Source organism: Microtus oregoni, unplaced genomic scaffold, assembly GCF_018167655.1.
Source record: "Microtus oregoni isolate MIOR12 unplaced genomic scaffold, Mior012 000587F_ref0000013, whole genome shotgun sequence".
Taxonomy (NCBI): Eukaryota; Metazoa; Chordata; class Mammalia; order Rodentia; family Cricetidae; genus Microtus; species Microtus oregoni.
Window position 1 is genome coordinate 1 of NW_024545073.1, and position 21,509 is coordinate 21,509.

Here is a 21,509-nt window from a genome sequence, read left to right on the forward strand (position 1 = left end):
CACTGCGGTGGTCATGGCGTCCGTGTTGTATTTATAATCTATGCGCAGGTCAGTACTCGCAGGCTCACATCGCCAGTTTACTGCCAAGTTCAGAGGTGTGGACTGAATGCCCTGGGCAGACACCTTTCCAAAGGATAGGAGAGAGAAGGCGTGAGTTTCAACTGTCAATCAAACCAAACCAGAGACCGTGATTGGCCCCACTGGACTGGGCTTATAAACATGTTGTAGTATTATTTGTGCTGTTTACAGGGTTCCAGGGGAAACTGATGAAGTTCAGGCTCCGGGTGGGAGTGCTTAATAGGAAACTATTAAGGTTTAATAGTTTAAATAGGAAACTATTAAGTGCTTAATAAAAAACTATTAACTTAATAGGAAACTATTAAGGTTGTAATCACATATACAAGGTCAGCTGTGGAAATCCCTACAGCACCTCAGAGTTCACAGTGCATTTTCTGTCCTTAGGGAGGTGAGGCAGCTTATTGGTTAAGGGCTGAGGCCAGGAGACTGGACACTCTTGGATGTGAGTTCTAGTCCTGCCACTTAACAAACTGATTGGTGATTGGTCTTAGACAAGTTAGGTGTAACCTCACTCAACCTCGGCTACTTTCTCACCTGCTAAATGGGGATTATAACAAACAGCGTGACTCCTAGGTTGTCAGGAAGGTTCGAGGAAAAACAGCACTGTGTCTAGCTTATAGCTAGAAAGTGACTCCTGAACAGGTTAACTGTTAATATGCATGTCATGTTTGCTTTTCACAACAAACCAATCAGGCAGACAATGCTGGACATTGTCCTTATTCCTTTGAGGTTTGTCAACATCAGGACCTGAATCCAGATCCTCTGCTTGGAAGAACGACAGTGTCTGCAGTCTGGTTAGAGTCAGTAGTGAACGAGCTAGGACAAGAAAAGGTCCGGTTTGACTGTGATTAAGAAGCAAGATATTCTCTTAAGACGGTGATACCTGTTTGAGTTCCTGGTCTGTAGTGCAGAATTCACCTCCTTACTCCCTCAGCACCTGTCAATTGCTAATAGCTCTCTGGCTAGGGCTTGGACCCTGTGGGTTCATCACTGAATTATTTACTAGCAAAGGCTTCATTAGAGCTAGTTCATGAAGCTGTCGCAGTAGAAAAAAATCCAGGTTATTTATACCTAATCCCTTCAAATTAAAAGTCTTAGAACACTTGTGATCTGACCATGATTATGCTGATGTAACTTATTAATAATCTATCATATTTAAAATAGATTTATTTATTATTTTTATGTATATATGTGTGTGCATGTGTGAATTTACGTACACCACATGCATGCAGGAGCCAGCAGAGGCCAAAACATGGCCTCAGGTCCCCTGGAGCTGGACTTACGGGCCACCACGGAGTTGTGAGCAGCAACTTGGGGACTGGGAAATGAAGCCATGTCTTCTGCAAGAGCAATAAGTGCTTTCGACAGCTTTTAACCTCTGACATATTTTTCCAGCTCTAACACTTACAATCTTGATTAAGTGTGCATGTGTGTTTTCAAGTTCCTTTTTAGGGGGCATGTTTCTATAGTTTAAAGCTAAAACACCTCACTTTGTATTTATGGGTATTTGATTAATATTCTCATTAGTCCCCACATGGTTCTTTAAGGCTTAAGGTTTTTATAACTACAGCACTTCAATAATATTAAAAAATGTTGCTTTAAAAAAATGTTGCTTTTATAAAATAGTAGGCCCTTTAGAATGTGAAGTAGGATAACCCTGACCGTACCATAGGCTTACCTGATATTTGAGCATGTCCACATTATAATATGTAGCCTGGGGTTTTTGTTCAGAGACTTTCTTTAGGTGAGTCATCAAATTTGGCATGTTTACCCAGAATTCCTTGGTGTTGGCATCATTTTGTGTATTATCACTATGAAGATTGAAGGAAAATCAGTGATTAAGTAGCATCTCATTGACACCATCTTCTGTACAAGCATTTTAGAAGATGGTCTCTGATATCTCCATCTCCTTTGACAATCCGGACTCTTGAGAGCATCCCAAGGGGGGTTTTAACACGGTGCATGGTGTGGTGTCCGGTAAGCCTCCCAGTTCCCACAAGGAGGCTCTGCTCTGCTGCCAAACAGTCCCATGAGCTCCTGTCTACTAACCCAGCCGAATAACATCTGGTTGCTTTGAAGTGATAACTAGTTCCTCATCCATACTCAGTAGCACATCTACCTAATCAGCCAATGCAATTAAGGGGGAGTAAATAGATTTTCCTTTGAACTGACTTGTAATAACTTTCAGAAATTAACCAGTTAAAAGACTCAGAGGTGCACACACGTAATCCTAGCTTTGAGTAGGCCAAGGCAAGAGGATCACGAGTTCAAAGCCAGCGTCAGGTACACAGTGAAGGAGCTTATCCAGAAATGAAAACAAAACAAAACAAAAATGTCAAGATTTGGCTTAACTAACTGAAAAGGATGTAGCCACCACCACCACGCTTCATTGTCAGCATCCAAGAGCATCTAAATAAAAACCTCAATTCACAAACAAGATGGCCTTGGAGTTTATGGTGGTAGTCACAGTTTCTTATTGTGGGACAGCAGAGTCTTGGCTCACTGAAAAGCTTAGCATCCCTGATAGCTAGTGTCAGCAGTCTGTTTAAGGACCACTCGCCTGATCTACATTGCAGCTGCTTCTTCATTCATGATGAAGCACAAGCCGGGTGACATGCCCTCTGGGTGGTGCTATCTCATGGGGACAGGGTGGCAAATGAACAAACAAATAGATCGAAAAATTTTCATGGAAAGGATGGCGAGTTTCCAGGAGAATGACAATGAGACATAACTGCCTATGGAGATGGTCAGTGCGGCTGGAGGGGAGGAACAGGGGAGACAGAGGAGCTGAGAGCCATAGGAAGAAGGGGAAGGTAGTATTACAAGGTGGCGACGCTCATGCCAAGCCCTGATGTGGGGCAGAACTTCACTCGTTTTTGATAGGTAGGGATTAATGAGGAGAACAGACACATAGATTTGGGTAGATGCTCAAAACCAACGGTGACAAGTTGAGATTCTGGGGCGTGTGTCATGTGATGCCACTGGTCAGTTGTGAGCAAAGAGCAGTCTCCTCAAGGTCAGTGGTTGTAAATGCGTACTGAAGCCGGGCCAGATTGGAGCAGGGCCAGATTGGAGCCAGGGAGGGAAACAATTGTTACTGCGAAAGTCCGGGGACATGGTGTTGGGACTAACTCAAGGAAACATGCTGAAAAGGAAGACTGTGGGCACTTCAGAGAGAGACTTCTAGGCAGAATACCCACACTTTTGTGATGGAGAAGAAGCGGCCAAGAACAACTCCTTTTGTCACCCCCACCGTAAGCCAGCAACACATGCACATCCGTGCCTAATACAGACATCATTTCAGATTTGAAATGAGAAAGTGTGCATTTACGGGAACAAATCCACATGCCCTTCCCTGGTGTGAGCTGTGCCAACAATGGCCATTATAGTAAAATTGTGGGCCTCACTGAAAAGGTTTGCAAATTTATGTGGAAGAATAGCTAGCCCACAGGTCCCATATTATTTCACTTAAAATGGTGTTCATATCATAAGAAAATTTTCTATTATTGGGCTCATCACCTACTGTTCTTCTTTACTGTTTATTATAACAAGTGAAACAGGCATGTCTACGTTGTCCCCAATATGGACTTTCCTTAAATGCCTCTTTAACCCCTTTAGAAGTTGGCCACTAAAACACACAAATGCACACGGAATTACATATTCGCACACAGCACCACATACAGAAAACTTGACAGCTAGCACACAAAGCAACTGTCTGGGTGTCAAATCTACGTGCACATCTGCACTGTGGGGGAATCAGTCACGGCGCTATTCTTGCAATGGAACTCTCCTTATGCAGACACAGGGTACTAAGCTAATCATCTCTTTAAAATTGTATGCAGAATCATATTTACCAGCAGAGAAGTTGGGGGTTCGGCAGGACGTGCTCTAACCTGCTGGAATTTATCACCCGAAAAGTCAGAGCGGCTGGGGATGGGTTGTTGGCAAAGTGTCTGGTGATGCCGGCGGGGAAGGACAAGACCATCTCTCCCGTAATCTTGACAATGCACCTGGAACACCAAGCACATGAGAGGAGAGAGAAGAGACAGGGTCAGTGTGCGGGATGCTGGCGGTGGAGGAATAGAAGAGGCCGGTGTAAAACACCTGGAGTTAAAGACAAAGCAGCTACAATTATGCTCCCAACCACCAAATCACCTGAGAATTTGAGAATTGTTTTCGTTTTTTAAAAAGTTTTAGTTGTAAGGAAATATATGTTTCTACAACGGGTGGCAATTTCAAGAACTAGAAGTTTGAATTTATCATTTTGATTATCTGTTTTGAGGAGTAACAAGTACCCCTCTACTAAAAAAAAATCATAAAGAAAAAACTGGCCTAAAATGTACTGAACAGTATGTGCGTGCATGTGCATGCATCTGGGGTAGTAAGAGAACAACCTGGGGGAGTGGGTTCTCTCCTTCCACCAGGTGGGGCCTAGGGCTGGAGCTCAGTCCGGTCATCCATCTTGGAGGCAAGAGCATTTCCCAGTTAAGCCACCTTGCTGGCCCCAGAGTGGTTGGCTATTTTGTTGAACGTATTTTGGAGTGTGGAAGGCCAGCACAAAGAATATTGGTGGGCTTCACAAATCGAACCATTTAGTCTTGTGTTTTTGCTTATTTGGAGATAACCACCTGCATTTCATCATTATACCTCACTGGGACTTACTTCAGTTCTTTGAATAGTGTGATCAGTGTCTTTTCTGTTCTCCAAGGTAAAGTTCTTACATCTTAATTTATTAGTTCTGTAGTCCATTATTTTGACTATTTTGTCACAACTAAATTAGTCATAGAAATTAAAACATGGTAAGATGATAGTTTAGAAGAATCATCATTTTTTTCAAGGCTTCATGTAGGTGTGAATATGATAAAGTGTAGCTACTTTTAAATTCTACACATTTGTATGATATAAAATCAATACATAACCAAGCCCCATGTTTCCATTGTCCCCAAACATGTCTTTCTGACTTTCTGTAATCCCTTTGGCCTAGTTTTACAGTCCTCGATCCAGGGTACCTGCTATGTGCTTCTATCACTTTGCATTGTGTTGCTCTTCCTATAATATAATCTAAGAGGTGTGTGCTTGGGGCGGGGTCAGACTGTGTTCCCTGGAAGAACTATCTTCAGATTTGTCCCTGTAATTCATGCATCAGTAGTCCATTTATCTCTAGTTTGAGGAATGGAGATATCATTTTCTGAAAGAATAAACCAATTCAGCCACTAAGGCATATGAGAGTCCTTTCCCACCTTCATCTGTTACAAAGATGTAATCAATGTATGCAAATAGGTCCTTGAGTGGGTGTGGCTCTAATTCTTTCTTGCTAGGTATGAGGGATCACTGGGTCATGTGTTGGGGATATCTTTCACTTTTTGTTTGTTTTTCGAGACAGGGTTTCTCTGTGTAGCTTTGGAGCCTGTCCAGGCACCAGCTCTGTAAACCAGGCTGGCCTTGAGCTCACAGAGATACACTTGCCTCTGCAACCCGAGTGCTAGGCTTAAAGGCATGCACCATCTCTTCCCAGCACCTTTCTCTTTTAATGAAACAGCCCACCTGTCTTTGTTTCTTTCTCTGCCATGACACACTCTCTCTCTCTCTCTCTCTCTCTCTCTCTCTCTCCTTATTCTTTCTTTTCCTCCTTCCTCTCCTCCCTTTTCCTTTCTTCTTTTTTCTCCCCAAGTGTTTTCTAATATGGAAAATACAGCTGTGTGAATCTCTCAGCATTTCCACATTCTCACCATCACTGAGCAGAATCCATCTTAGCTTTAACTATTTGATGGGCAATGAGGTCTTGTTTTTCCTTGATTTTAAAGAATGTCTATGAATCTTAAGATCTTTTAAAAGGTTTAATTAATCAATTATTAATCGTGTGTGTGCGCGTGCGCACGTGCGTGAACTATGGAGCATGGAGCCCCTAAGACGTGGTGGTCAGAGGACAACTTTCAGGAGTTGCTTCTGTTCTTTCACCACACGGTTTCCTGGGAGATGGGGCTCGGATGACCAGGATTGGCATAAGTGGCTTTACCATAGCTCCCAACTTTGTTCTTTTGCAAAGTTGTTTCAGGACTGGGTCCAAACAGAATACAGAACCACAGCATCAATTTCAGCATAAACTCTATTTCCAAGCTTTCAATTCCAACCCACTCTCTACTTCCTACTCTTGGAGACTTAGTATATATTTTCCTTTGCTTACAGCATCAGGTAAAGTTTGTCAGTAGAGGGCGCTGAAGAGACAGTGGAAGGAGCTTATCTAATAGTCCCCATTCTCACAAAATGAAAATTTAAAACTATTGTACTTATGGATTACTAAATTCCATGTTTGTCGGATGTGGTTTTCTTTCTCAAGGAAAACGTTTTTTACCTTAGTGACTGTTCCTCTCAGCATTTGATGTGAATGTCAGTGTGTCATGTGAACCTGGCCTTTGGAAACTTATAATAATGTGAAATGGAATTAAAAACCAATTTCTGAATTAAGCCCGGAGCCACGTAAATCCTCACAAATGAAGCATTTATAAAGAAAGAAGACATTTCCACATCAAGAGGCCTGTGACTTACAAATTGGGTCCTCCCTTTGCCACAGGCAGCCATGGCTTCTCTAGCTAGGCTACAGAATCAGCGGCAGCCAGCTCTCGGCAAGAGCTGTGTGCATCTGAACTGGTGGAGGGCAAGAGAAGAGCATTTCTCCCACGTGACCGTACTGTGCTGTGGGCACTGAGCACACGGCCCTTTTGTGAGCCTGCTCTGAGTGCAGGAGCTTGGGATGCTTAATTAATCAACCTACTTGGGATTGTGTACTATGAAAAATCTTCCCCCCCATTACATCACTCAGTTCAAATGGCCCTTTCTTTCCTATCGTCATCATTCAGCCTCCTTACTTTGCCCCCCTCCCCCTTTTGAAGGAAATTGTGTGGTCAAAATATTAAGGACTTCTTGTCTTCCACTGCATCCTATTTACATCTCTTCCACCAGACTTTGGGTTATTTCCACACACAAGTATTATTTCCCATCCCAGATGTCTTTGCCTGTGTGCCTCATGTCTGGTACAATGGTCAGTGCGGAGTAACGTTCTGTAGAACTCAGGTGAGGGAGTCAGTCGGAGTCCTTTAGCTACTACCTCTTGAGCACTTTGAGCCTTGCTCTGGTGCCGAAGACACCACGATGGAGAAAGGATTAAAATCCAGCTGTTGGAGCTTCCGTGTCAGTGGACAGGGAAAGACAGACAATGGACAACAGGGAAAAATGCATGTATGAGGTGTTAGGGCTATGGAGGAGGAGGAAGCCATGTATGGAGGTTGGCAAGGGTGGAAGGGGAGGGGTGCTGCTTTCTACAGACTGGGTGAGAAGTTCTGTTTGATAAATTTGCTGAGGAACCAAAGTGAGGGGACAAACTGCTCAGGTGCATGGGAGAAAAGAGAGAGAGAGAGAGAGAGAGAGAGAGACAGAGAGAGACAGAGACAGAGACAGAGACAGAGACAGAGGGAGAGATAGACAGAGACAGATAGAGACAGAGAGAGACAGAGAGAGAGACCGAGTGGTAGAATGGGTCATAAAAGAGAGAAAGCTACAGGCTAACGTGGCTTAAGTGGAGAGAACTGAAGGAGGAGGGATGTAGACAAGGCAGGAGGGAGTAAGCCAGGCTAGACCAGAGAGAGGGCAGCTGGGTGTGGCTGGAAGCTCTCCACCAACAGAGCACAGAGCACCTAGGAGTGATGTGCTATGACGGGGAAGGACTGCAGAGGTGCCAAGGTGGAAGCTAGGAAGGTCAGTTACATCTCTAAATACATCAGTAAGTGAAGGAATGAAAGGCAGTCAGGAAGCAAGCAGACTAGGACCCAGCGCCCGATTCTCCCCTGATTTCCACCATAGTGTGTGTTCTCTCCATATTCCTACTAATTTTTTAAGTACATATGCTTCTGTTTTTCTCAGTATGCTTCTGTTTTTCTCAGTTCTTATCAGCCTCAGTGTTCAAGGCATTGATCAGCCAGTGGTGGGTGGTTCTTGTAACTCACATAACAGGCAGTTGTACACATTCTTTGTTCTAGCAAGCCTACAGGACTAACATGTATGTAATAAGGGTTCATCAGCTTCAGCTGACAGTGTTTATGTGTTCCATACGAGCCTCTTTCCCCACTCCTTCTCTTTCTCTCATGTCGTGCCTCTCTGGATCAACCCTGGGCTCAGTATTTGTTTCTCTATACTATTATAGACCTGGAATGAAGCCTGGCTGTTGTTGAGGGAGCCATGACGGTGAGGAAGAATGAAAGACCCGGTGACTGGGTAGGATGCTTTGGGCTGGAGCTACTAACTCTATTGGTTTTCCAGAATAGCATTAGTAGAGCTAGACTTTTGGAAACAGGGTTTCTGAAGGGGATAGAGGACTCAAACTTTGTCATGCGAATTGCCACCTAAAGTGTGTTGCTCCAATGATACTTAACTCTTCCTGCTGAAAAAGATCTGTAATACAGTCTGTAAGCATATCAGTTAGTTCTCATTCCTCTCATTCTACATTGTAAGATTTTCTAAGCCCCATTCTTGCGAGTGAAAAAAGAACCAAGAGCACTTCATCCCTCACTTAGGTTTTCTTCTGTTTATTGCTGGAACTCAGGCCCATAATGACATCAGTGGATACACTTGACAGTAGTGTGCTGCGGGTGTTTGGTGTGCCGGGTGGATTAATGGTTCCTGTCAGTGGTTCGGAGTCAGGATTCCCTTTGTTACTGAGTGTGGAAAACTGTATATTTCTCTGTGGGGGGAAAATGCACAGATAAGATGTGGTGGTGTCTTTAAAGTGATTTCAGAGAATTTGTAGAATTTATGGATCTGATCCACAGAACTCCTTCTCAGCAGGTAGGATGGTTATGTTTAGAGTGTCCCCCCCCACCCCCACCCACTAGACAGGACAGGTTTTCAAGAGGATAGGGGTCCTTATCCCACCCAGGCTTACTTGCTCGGGTCTGCTCCTTTGAAGTAGGCGTTGACGGTTTCTGTGAATGCTGCAGCAACTGGGAGGGTGTCCTGAGCCCCCATAGTCAGAGGACTGGGTCCCCTGGAAGAACCTGTAGGAGATGGAATGCTTCCATTTATTTGTGACTTACGTAAAAGGCACGGGCACATTGAACTAGAGCTCGCTAAAGGACTGGGGGCAGGGTCTTTTCCCAAAAAAAACCACGATCACACAGTAGCTGTGTGTTCAACACAGCACAAGTATTTAAAAGGAAATATTTGGCCGGTTTATAGACAAACACTTGACATCGATTCAGCTACTTGGCTATGGGAGAAAAATCCAAGAAAAGAACAAAGCCATAGGGGTTTCTACATGTCCTGCATAAAGCATAGGGCAGTATTTGCATGACAGTTTGTACTTGTGCAACAGGTGGTTAAAGGAGAGACTTTCCTATTTCCCCGCTAGAGCCTTCCAACCCAATCAAGTAGTCAGCCTGAAACCCTGCATTCCTTCATTAGGAAGAGATGAGTCATGTGGTGTCACACAGCTCACGGCTCTTTTCTGCCCTTTTTTTTTTTGTCATTTCCATTTTAAAAAGCCCAGTTGCTCTCGGTTTAGCAAGGTCAAGCTCCTTGCCTAAAACAAATGCTACCAAAGCTACGCTGTTGACTTGGCACTGACAAAAGAAGGCGCTGCTCACTTGATCACCTCGATCAGTATCTCTGTGTTCATTGCACACCTACTGTGTGCCAGCAGAGGCAAGGCATGCCTCCCGCGAAGTGCTTCACCCTACCTTCCCCTCAGCCTGCAGGATAGGCAGGGAGAGTCACATTTTACAGAAGAGGAAGCCAAAGTTTGAAGGGCCGTATCCAAGATGATACATTTATTGAAGCAGTGAAAACAAGAATCCAAATTTAGATTTGCTTTCCTGTAAAGCCTGTAATTTTTATTATCACGCTGCGTGGTTTGTCTGCAAGAAAGACTTAACTACAAAGAGTTGCTGCAACATGGAGCTTCAAAAGCATAGAGTTTCGTTTGCTGCTTTGGTTATTAGTTTCTAGGCTTGGTACTGAACATGGAATCTATGTCCCATGCTTGCTGCATCACCTTTCTATCAAACAAAGACGTTTATTCCTCTTCTCTTCTGGCATACGTTACACGCATTGGGGTAACCCATCCTTTATATGTCTTCCTCCTCAACATAACCTTTCCTGTTCATTCTAGTTCATCACACTACCCCACCCCCAGCCTTTTCTATCTTAATTCAGTTCTTACTATCTTGTACTTGGTAATAGGTCATCATTTTTGTAAAAATTTTATTTATATTTTACATACGAGTGCTCTGCATGTACACCTGACATGTAGGTCGGAAGAGGGCATCAGATTCTATTATGGATGGTTGTGAGCCACCCATGTGATGGCTGGGATTGAACTCAGGACCTCTGGAAGAGCAGCCAGTGCGTTTAACCACTGAGTCATCTCACCAACCCATGTAGGTCACCAATTTAACATCTCTTTGTTAGTATCCTGTATCATGCCCTAGTGTAGATGTTGAGGATGCTCAAGATGAGTTAGACATGGTCTCTGTTCCCCTGGAGTTCAGTGTGCAGTTATTGCTGTTCTCATACTCAACAGCATACCCACCACCACCACCATTACCATTCACACCAGCACTGACCTTTGCCGTCATTGTTTACTCACCATTAGTATGTGCCCTACGTAAGTAATAAGCATGATATTCACTTAGCAGACCACCTATGTGTTACACGCATGACTTCCAGTCTGCAGCGCTGCTAGGAGGTGGTGGAACATCTAGGTTATGGGGGTCACATGGAAAGAATTTAAGACTTAGGCAGTACGCTCTTGAAGGAGATATGGGGACTTTAACCCTTTCCTGTATAACTCTTTGCTTTCTGGTCCCCGTGAGGGAGACATGTCTCCTCTATTATATATACATTTCTGACATTATATACTATACCACCATAGCCTAGGACACAGGCCCAAGAACCTGTGACGACTCCAAATAAACTTTTCTTTAAGTTGAATATCTTTTATAAAAATTTATTTATTTTTATTTTATGTGTATTGGTGTTTTGCCTGCATGTATGTCTGTGTGAGGGTGTCAGATCCCATGAAGCTGGAGTTTCAGACATTTGTGAGCTGCCCTGTGGGAGTTGGGAATTGAACTGGGTCCTCTGGAAGAAGCAGCTTGTGCTCTTAACCACTGAGCCATCTCTCTAGCCCCTAAGGTGAATACCTTAAATATTTGGTCACAGTAACAGTAACCAATCGACATAGAACTCATTGTCAAAGAATATTAAAAATATCAATTATCAAAAAATATTCTCAGTCTTGCCTAGTTGATAATGAAGAATTTTAAGATTGATACTGAAGAATGTGTGGATTCAAAATTTAGGTTCTGAGGACTATATTATCTTGTTCCCTTGGGTAATTAGGGGTCATATTGGGCAAGAAAACAATTGAAGTCAATAGGAGTGTGCATATCTTAAACTATGGGGTTGCTGACTTTTAAAGAAAGGAATTAGGAATGAGTTACTTTTGTGCAGCTCCACTCTTTCTCAAACAGAACCAAGGTTATACCAACCTTTCCTTAGGAACCTGTGCCATCACCCACTGTTAGCCCAAGAAAGGCGATGTTTACACACGTCTGTGAAAAATGAAACAGTGAACAGAAGACACAATTTGATAATAGTGTTGCTCAATTCCTCTGTTTCCTCATTAGCTCAGACATTTATAGAGTGATCCTGGAGGACAATGGCTTCCCCAGCTGATGGCAACAAGTGGGTGAGTGGAGAGGGGTTAGGCTGTTACCATGACGGCAAGGTCATAATTCCCACGTGACCGGAACTTGGGAGTTTGGTGAGGTACTAAAACAGAAAGTTTATAGCCAAATAGAGTAAGTCAACAAATGCTTTAAAAGAATGGTATGAGAGAAAAAAAACAAAACCAAACAAAAGTGAATGGATGGTTAGGAATTAAGTGAGGAAGCATTTTATACAACTATTTTGGGAAATTTTATATGTGAAAACAGATACTCTCTTTTGAGAATATATATGAAAATCTTGAGAAATGCACATATATACAATATTTATATAATCTAAAGTAGAAGTATTGATTTCTTAAGGTTTTGGGGATTTCTGGAACTGAGATTAGAACAGTTCCCTAGAAAATGAGAGACCCATGAGCTATCTGATAAAGGGAAGGTTCCACATTTAGAACACACTAGCTATAGTGTAGTGCATACTTTAATGAGAAAGATGATAAGGTGTAGGAGGAAACTTGTCTGAAATGTGTGTGTGCGCGCACGTGTGTGTGTGTGTGTGTGTGTAGGTGTGGGTGTGTGTACTTGTCTGTGCATGTGGAGACCAGAGGTTGACACTGGCATGTCAGCTTCTTTAGTCCAATTTTCTGCTTCATTTTCTGAGACAGAGTTTCTTTACTTAACCCGGAGCTCACTGTTTCGACTAAATTATCCAGGCACCGAGCCCTGGGATCCACCTGCCTTCACCATCTGTATCAGAATTACAGAGGCATAGGGAGGCATGCCTGGCTTTTACCTGGGCACTGAGGACCAAACTCAGGTTTGTAAGCATATGTAGCCAAGCACTTTACCAACTGAGCTCTCTCTCCAGCCCAAGGACATGCCTTAAAAAGAAAATAATTGGCGAGGAATGCAGACACTAGCAGATAAAGAGAATATCATGGGCACTTTATTTTTCAGAACTGCAAAACATTTCGATAGACATGCTATTTTGTGAATAAAGTGGTGTGGTTTATGTAGCTAGTGGTCTTTTAACGTGAACTGGCTCCTATATGAGTCAGACAGTGCATGAGCCTGAATCAATGGTTAATGTTTACTGAGAAAGAACTCTCTAGTAAGTGGTCCAGGGCTCTGTCCACAGATGAGACATTCATTATCAGAATTATGAGAGGTGGTGGTGCTGATGAAGGTGGCATCAGTGCAGGGATTAGAACGTGACACTGGGTAGTGGCTGCGAGAATGGGGGTTGGCACTGGGTCAATGGGAGTTGGCAATCAGCCTGGGATTGCTTCTTTCTCTGATGCTTGCCTAAACTATTTTTGGCAGTAATGATACAATCATAAGCATTCTGTAGGCCTATTCTGAGGGTTAAAAAGAAGTATAACATTTAGAGTAGTGCTTGGTCCGTAACAGCATCAAATTAGCTATTTTGATGATGATTAGTGGAATTAAGACAAGATGGAGGTAAACTGAATAAGACAGGCTTTTCGATGTGCTTGAGAATTTTTTTAAAAGTTTGGAATACTGACCTGGAACAACTGAGAAAAAACAGCAAAAGTAATTAAGAAATTCCTCCATGTTAACATTGAAAATTGCCAAACAATCTGGTGCATATCTATAATAGTAGCAACCAGGAGGCTAAACCAAGAGGACGGCAAGATGTGGGCAGCCTGGCTACACTCTGACCTGTCTCAAAATTCAAAACAAAACAAAACCTTGAAATAATTGTGATTTTGGGAAAAAACCTAGCTAAGTAGATGAACATATATATGTATAAAATAAAATCAACTGGGGGACTTAGTTATTTGATTTGATTTTCTGAGGTTGGGTTCTTAAGATCTCAGGTAGTTTGGGCTATATCAATGCATATCGTTAGAAATGATGGTTTTACTGCCGTTTGTCTAGAGTGTGCTTTGTGCTATAGCTTGTGAGGGAGCATCGGACACTTCAGTATTAACCTCTAATTTAGCTCTCTCCTCTCTCTCTCTCTCTCTCTCTCTCTCCCTCTCTCTCTCTCTCTCTCCCTCTCTCTCTCTCTCTGTCACCTGACTCCTACTGTCCCCCATATTTCTGCCCTTGCTGTGTCGTGTACTGACCAGTAGAGGCAGTAATTATCCCTGTGGATTTAATCAATAAGGCCATGAGATCAATATTTACAGAGAACCCGTTTACCTTTACAGATCTACAATTTACAATTCTAATTCCCTCATAGGGTTGTACTTTGCAACGAATAGAGCATTTTGCATTTTGCTTTATATTTTTCATATTTTTTGTCATTACAGTCTGGTCCATATATCATTTATATTTTATATTTATAGTTTATATTTATATTTTACATATTTTTTGTCATTACAGTCTGGTCCATATATCATTTCTTCTATCTATTTACTACATTACAAACCTTTGTCAAGCATTAGGCCATTTCTAGTTCATAATCTAAATTTATCTGTATATTATTTGATCTTTTCCCTTTTCACAATTTCCTGAAGATAAGAAAAACATGTTCTTATAGAGTAGTACAACCAAACTAAATGAAGATCATTTTTAATTGTGAAGAGGGCCAGGGTAATATCACTTGGAGGTTTGCTCAATGTGGTTGATCATAAGTAAATGTTTCTGTGTCTCCAGTAACACCTCAGGGTTTTTGTTTAGGAAGACTACTGACTAAAACTAGGGTAATTTCAGTGACAGGGAGAGCATCCAAACACAGCCTGAGAGAACGAAGAAGAGATTTGAAACTTGAAAAATATCTGAAATGCTCAAGGGTTCAGATTTTTTTTTTTTTTGAGACAGGGTTTCTCTGTAGCTTTTGGAGCCTGTCCTGGAACTTGTAGATCAGGCTGACTTCGAACTCACAGAGATCTGCCTGCCTCTGCCTCCCAAATCCTGGGATTAAAGATGTCCACCACCACCACCTGACTGGGAGCAGATTTTTTTAAGATAAAAAAATCTACAAGAAAATAGTGTTGTTGGTACAGGAGAATTGTCTGTATTCTGTCAATCATGTTTTAAATAAATGCTGATTGGCCAGGCAGGAAGTATAGACGGGTCAACCAGACAGGAAGTAGAGGCAGGGTGATGAGAACAGGAGTATTCTGGGAAGAAGGAAGCTCCCTCCCCAGTCCTGCCCAGACTACCTAAGAAGCAGGATATGACCTGCCCTACTGGAAAAGGTACTGAGCCAAGTGGCTAACATAGATAAGAATAATGGGTTAATATAAGTTACAAGAGTTAATAAGAAGCCTGAGTTAAGGGGCCTATCAGTAATAACTAATGCAGAATCTCTGTGTGATTCTTTTGGGGCTAAACGGCTGTGGGAACTGGGCAGGACAAAAACTCCAACAAGCAGACCACCATGTTACACGTTGTGACTATAGAGAACTCAGCTAACTGTACTTCCTTTGGAAGCCGGGCAGACAATGCACTCTTGGCTTTCTGTTCTATAGTATTAGGTAGCTTGTAGATATTTAAGGTTGTTACCATGAGAATAACTTTCTTTTTTAATATATATTAAAAAATATTAAATAATATATATTAAAATATATATATTAATATATATATTAAAAAAGAAAGTTATTCTCATGGTAACAACCTTAAAAAAAGAAAGGTATATATATATTATATATATATATTATATATATATATAATTTTATGTGCATTGGTGTTTTGACTGTGTGTATGTCTGTGTGAGAATGTCAGGTCTTGGAGTTACAAACAGTTGTTAGTTGCCATGTGGGTGATCAGAATTGAACCAGGGTCCTCTGGAAGAGCCATCTCTCCAGCCCCTGAGAATAACTTTTTAACAGAGTACAGATGCCTTGTAAGTAGTGTCATACAGAGACTCTGCTGTGCACAAGGTAGAGGTAGGGATCCAAATATGTAAATATAAGACACAACCAAATGAAAACCTAAGCACTCATGCGCACAATAAGAGTGTACAGCCACGGCACATTGAAAAGCTTAGCTGACCGCAAGATGAACTGCCGAGTGATCAGGAGATTAACAGGAGGTTTGGGCTCCACAGTCAAAGCACCTGGGTGTGAAGTCTCGGTTTCCACTAGAGACAAGGTATTCAATTTCTCTGGGACTCAGTTTCCTCATCTTCAAGACAGCATCAACAACAATAGTATACTAACAAGTTATCCTGATTTTCGAAGCTTTCAATGTGGTGTACACTTTGAAGAGCACTGTGCTTTTGCTGCCTTGATTGCTATCATTGTGAACATTGGTTAAGACTATTGAACAGGTTCAGTCTTTGAATTAGAATAGACCTTTAGATAGAAGATGAGGGAGGTTTGGAGGTTTTGGTACAAGGGGAATTTGCAGATTCCTTTCATCCTTCAGCTCAGCTGGTTTTATTTTGACTATTTCTATGCATACATGTTTACCTTGGCATAGCTTAGTAGGTGCCCAGTGTATTGGTTCAAGTTGCTTGGTGTAGTATTTGTATGACATAGGGGCTATAAAAGTTGTTTGAGTGCATGCTTGCTTTATTAAAATGAACAGACAGATAATTTGAATAATCAAGACCTTTCATTCAGATGTGAGTGTCTGAAATTATTATTGTGATGCACAGGAATGCACAAGGCATGGGTCTTCCTTTGTGGAATTTACCATAGAAGGGATGCAATAGTAACTAAAATTCCAATGAAGCAATGCATGAAAGGAGAGAAGCATTTAACACTACAATCATTATATTGCGATTAGCGCACAAGGTAGTGCAATGTTTGTTGTAGCTCTTATATCTGCCATTAACTTCTAATTCTAAATGCCAACATAGATTTATGCTTTTTTATATGCTTTGAATGGGTAAACAGGCTCAGCATAGTGACTGACTCTTTGAGATGGGATAAATTTAGCCCAGGTGGGCCTCAAGGTGGCTGATGTGGAGGATGGATTTGGATGAATCATCCTTCAAAATTCCACCTCTGGGGTGTCTGGGATTACAGGTCTGTGTGCCTCTGCTTCCACTCTATTGTAGGCAGTACAGGGGATCAAAACCAGAGCCTCTAGATGTGAGGATGGCCCTCGACTTTTGCACTAAATTGCTGGCTGATGACCTAGTCTTATCCTGACAACACAGGCGCAGGGGAAGTACCATGATGTCATAGGAGATACAACAGAGTCTGCGTCCTTCAATGGCATCATGGGAAAGGACAATGGTCATTCCACCAGGCCTGCTTCAGGTTGGAGGCAAATGACCCTTAGACCTAGCTAAGAGGCAGCGGGGAATGACCCAGCATATGGAAGACACAGAAAGACTCAGTGCCTAACAGGAGAAGACAAGTCCCTAAGATTTCAAGCTACTGACTGTGCAATGTTGCAGAAAGGCAGCAATCTAAACAGACGTTGACAAAGGACAGGTGCGTGTACACTATATATCACAAAACCGTTAAAGTGATTGTGTATATGGCTGGAGAGGCAGCAAGGGGATGACATCAGAACTTGTCCAGTTAGATGGCTTCATTCATGGTTTCTCCAGAGCAGAAGCAAAACACTGAAAGAATGATGGGGGGTAGGGGTGAACTTGAACTTGAAGACTAATAACACGCAATGGTCAGGATCGCTCTGGGCTGAGTTCCTAGAGTGAGGGGTAAGTAGTAGATACAGATTCTGAAGACGCTATGAAATAAGCCAAGCTTGAGAAGGGGATACACTTCACAAACCATACTGCAGTGCCCCTTTTAAATAAAACGCCAATTTAAACTCTGTCGTAAAATGTGATAGATTTTTTTTTAAATCAAGTATCAAAGGAAAGTAAAAAAATCAAGAATTTTTATTGTTATTTAATGACGTTTTTGGCCTCCATTTGGAAGTGGTTTACGACCACCACAGTGGACAGGAAGAGACACCAAACCTGTCATAGGGGCAACCACATCTGTGTTTTGATGGGAGTTATATTTTCCTCCTAAAAAATGGTGGTAGGTTTGGCTTAGTCACTTTGTGTTTACTTTTAAAGTTGTTGCTTCCCTTCTTTTTTTTTAATGTCAATATGATTCTGGGTATAGTCTTTGTAATGAACTGCTGTCATTTGTGGAAGAAGGGTTAGGTTTCTATGTATGCGTACGTGGATGTAGTCACTAAATGCAACCAGTTTAAAGGCTACTGGGAGGTTTACAGAGCTACAGTTTATTAAACTTGCCTAAAAATCTCTGTAATATTTTCCTTAGTATCAAAAACATACCTGTTTAAACATTTTAACAGTATGCATCTTGTAATTGATAAAAGAAGCAAACAAGGAGAACCTTCCCACAGAACACTTGTCCCCACCATTATTGCCTGTAAGTGGGCACTTGACCGCAGAAAGAAGTTATGGGCTTCTCTCATAGTCTCTTCAGCTGAGTTACTAAAATTAATTTCCCTTAATGTGCCTGATTGAATTTTACTACATTGGGATTTTATTTCCCTCAAATATGCTTGGAAAAGAAAAATAAATGTTGTGCTTTGCTGTAGTAAGAATGTGAAAAATTAATTGCCGTGGAAGACTAGCTCATGTATGTGGCTGTGCACTTCTTTGGAATTTCAATCCTATAATCTTGAAAGGTGGGACAGATAGGCGGACTGATACACATTATGGAATAATGCCCAGGTATGAAAATGCTAACGCTCAAAAACTTCTGACTGGTTTTCAGGGAAGCTGTTTGTTTTGCAGAAGCTTAGAAATAAACTCGGAAAAATATAGATAAAATCCTGGAGTTTTTATGTATTGTAAAATTAAACTATCTATGCAAAACAGCATACAAAGTCAAGATTATAAATATGTTTAACAAAACCAAATCACTGTTTCTTTAAAGGTTTCCAACAAAATTTTTTAAATGTTACCTGTATCAATCTCTGAAAAGTGTGATTTTGGGGTGAAATTTTTCGTTCGTGCTTTTCGATATCTTTCAGTTTTTACATGTAAAGTGTTTAAATCAATATAATGATCACAAGAAAGCAAACTTTGAGCTATTTTCAAGTGCTTTGTAATGGCCCAGAGGATACGTTCCAAGAGGAGGGAGGGCACAGAGTCATGCAGGGTGGGATCATAGACGCAAGCCATGGATGCCCAGGCGCTCACATGGAAGGCCTCAGAACCAAAGCGCAGCAACGTGATCATGGTGACCGTGGTCATTAGATCACAGACGACTTTCACTTTTCTTACGTGTTTGCTTCTCCAAGTTTTCTATAGTGCCCGGGAGTGATGCCTAAACACAGTGGGAACTATTTGGGAATTTTACACCGACGCCTCTATATTTCTAATTTGTATCTCTTGCATGGTTCCTGACAGTTCAGAAATGGATGCAGGCAATTTTGAGCCCTATTGAAGGTTATTTTCCCAATGGGACTGACTCGGAGGAAGGGAGAAAGAGGAAGAGAGCTGCCTGGACCTGGTGGAATCCCTGAAAGACCACTGTTGGAACGGCCAGTTTCATTGGCAATAAGCTGTGTTCAAGAAAAGTGAAGTCTATGGATAGGAGGAGCCATTACTAATGGCCTTTCTTCCTGGCCTCTCAACAACTGGCAAGTTCATGGAAACATCCTTCAGAGATGACCCCCTGCTCTTCTCCCTGCCAGACTTCCCCAGAGTGACCTTTGTGCATTCCCAGAGGTGTGTTTCAAGCTTCTCCCTTAGCGTTTAGGTAAACAAAGGCTTGGGATCTTCATGCTGAACATCAGACAAAGAGACATAACTGTGAAGACACACAGTACCTGTATAACTACTGCCTGCCAACAAGAGAAGTAGCCCCACTCCTTCTGTGTTTCCTGTGTCCTGGTGACTCTCCTAAGCAGACAGCAGAACTGGAAAACAATTCTATCCCATGTCCCATCCACTGAGAGCCTATGCAGAGATGACTGCCCCATGCACAGTGATGAAATTCTAACAGAGATGACTTAAAATGCCTTAAGTTGAGGATGCCAAAGAAATCTTGGACTTAATGAATTAGTGCATAACTGGTAGTACATGCCTGCTGGTTATGATGATCTTCCCCATATTTTAAAATGTTTATGTTAATAATTATTATAAAGAATAATTATGTTTGTGTTTCACTTTACTTATTGAATGGACCATTCATAACCATCAGTCTGAAGTTAGTTTTGAGGTAATGCTAGTTAAATGTATCTAAAGCCCAGATACATGGAAGGATTTGAAAAAGAAGATTCTCAAAGCCTCTACATCTCTTCATATCCCTAGTGTCCCTTCTTATTATTAATATCACTTCTAGGGCAGCTAGAGGGTCATAAAGAAGGTTTTTCTCCCCTTTTCTTTTGTAGTGCTGTGCCTCAAACAAGCAAGGCATGCAGTCAACCGCTGAGGCACACCCCAGCCCTTAAACTGTGGTTAGCCCTTCCTAAAAGACTCATAGCAACAATCAAAGCTATTATTGGCCTGCCATTATCTGAAGCAGGCTCAGGTTCATTAAGAGGGAAGTGGTTTCCTACAATTTCCTACAATTCTTTCATTTTCTTCTGGGGAGGTTGGTAATTACTTGTCAAATCTGCTAAAAGCCATGATTTACAAACTAACAAGATGCAAGCTGTTTTCTTGCATGTCTTTCAGGAGCTTTAACCCAGGAATGTGCCACCAGCTAGAGTATTAGTTTCAAGGCAGCTTTAAGGACTGGTTTTGGTGGAGGTGGCTGCAGAGGAAGGTGATGTTATGTACAAGGGATAATTCCCATGTATTGTTGTATATGGGAAAGGAAGCCAGGTAGCAACTCATGACAAATCATGTTGTGGCATGATTTGTGTAGAAGACTGAAGTGCTAGAAACTTCTTGAGAGCAAGCAAGGTTGACACTGAGACAGCTATGTCACAAGCCAGGGACACGCGAGGTTGGACAATGGTAGTAAAAACCAGTATTTACTGAATGCTTTGCATTAACAGTGAACCCATGACTGGGTTTTGATCCTGACTACAGCGTCCTGAGAAAGGTGCTGTTATTATTCAGTTTCCAGAAAAGAAATGCAAGACTTAGGCTATAACACATTGTGCTGAGGTGGTAGCTCCAATCCTGAAGAGTTATTACAGAGCTTAAACAGTGTATGCACACACACACACACACACACACACACACACACAGCCCTCTTTCAGATATGAAATACTCCCATTTCACTTCTCCCTTATACTTGTAGCTATACATATGCATATGTAAATATGTGTTGCAGAATACACTGATACAAATTAATGGAGTTTTCCTTTCTAATATCTAGGATAAAGCCAACTTAGTTACAGCAACATCTACATATGGTATATGACTACATATCAGAATGCTAACACAGCAACAATTAATAGTATTCAATGACAACTATCTAGATTTAAATCACTCCTATCTCCTCCATTGCCCTCTTAGGTTAGTGGAGGAAAGAGGCCAGGACACTGATGGGCACCTCCAAGCCACGCTATCTCCTTCATGACAATATTCTTTACACGTTAGTACCACTGTCCATTTGATGCCTGACCTCTGTGCACTGTGAAGGCAGGGATACGCTTTTGCTACTGACTACTGTAGCCCAATAGCTGTCTCAGTACCTGTGCACCCAGCAGGCACTCAGTAGATAACCACTGGCTGATTGAGCACAGGTATCATCATGTTGGTAACAGATGTACGGTACAAAAGCCAAGTGCTATAAATTCGATCACTGCTTTCCCTACCTGACGCCTCCCTATTACAGTTATTAAACACGACAAATCTCCGCACAAACATAGCCATTATGATTAATTTTGAGAACC

General features: G+C 41.9%; 1 protein-coding gene across 1 annotated transcript in view; it reads right to left on the reverse strand.

Annotated features, from left to right (window-relative positions):
• Positions 1-6: 6 nt before the first annotated feature.
• LOC121445773 (SH3-containing GRB2-like protein 3-interacting protein 1) overlaps positions 7-21,509 on the reverse strand; it is a gene marked incomplete at both ends in the record, with an annotated part of 30,748 nt that continues 9,245 nt past the window's right edge. The window contains 4 exons of the mRNA XM_041647914.1: positions 7-123; positions 1,757-1,889; positions 3,933-4,088; positions 9,014-9,125. Of these exons, the coding sequence (XP_041503848.1) occupies positions 7-123; positions 1,757-1,889; positions 3,933-4,088; positions 9,014-9,125 (518 nt within the window). The remainder of the gene's footprint in view (positions 124-1,756; positions 1,890-3,932; positions 4,089-9,013; positions 9,126-21,509) is intronic.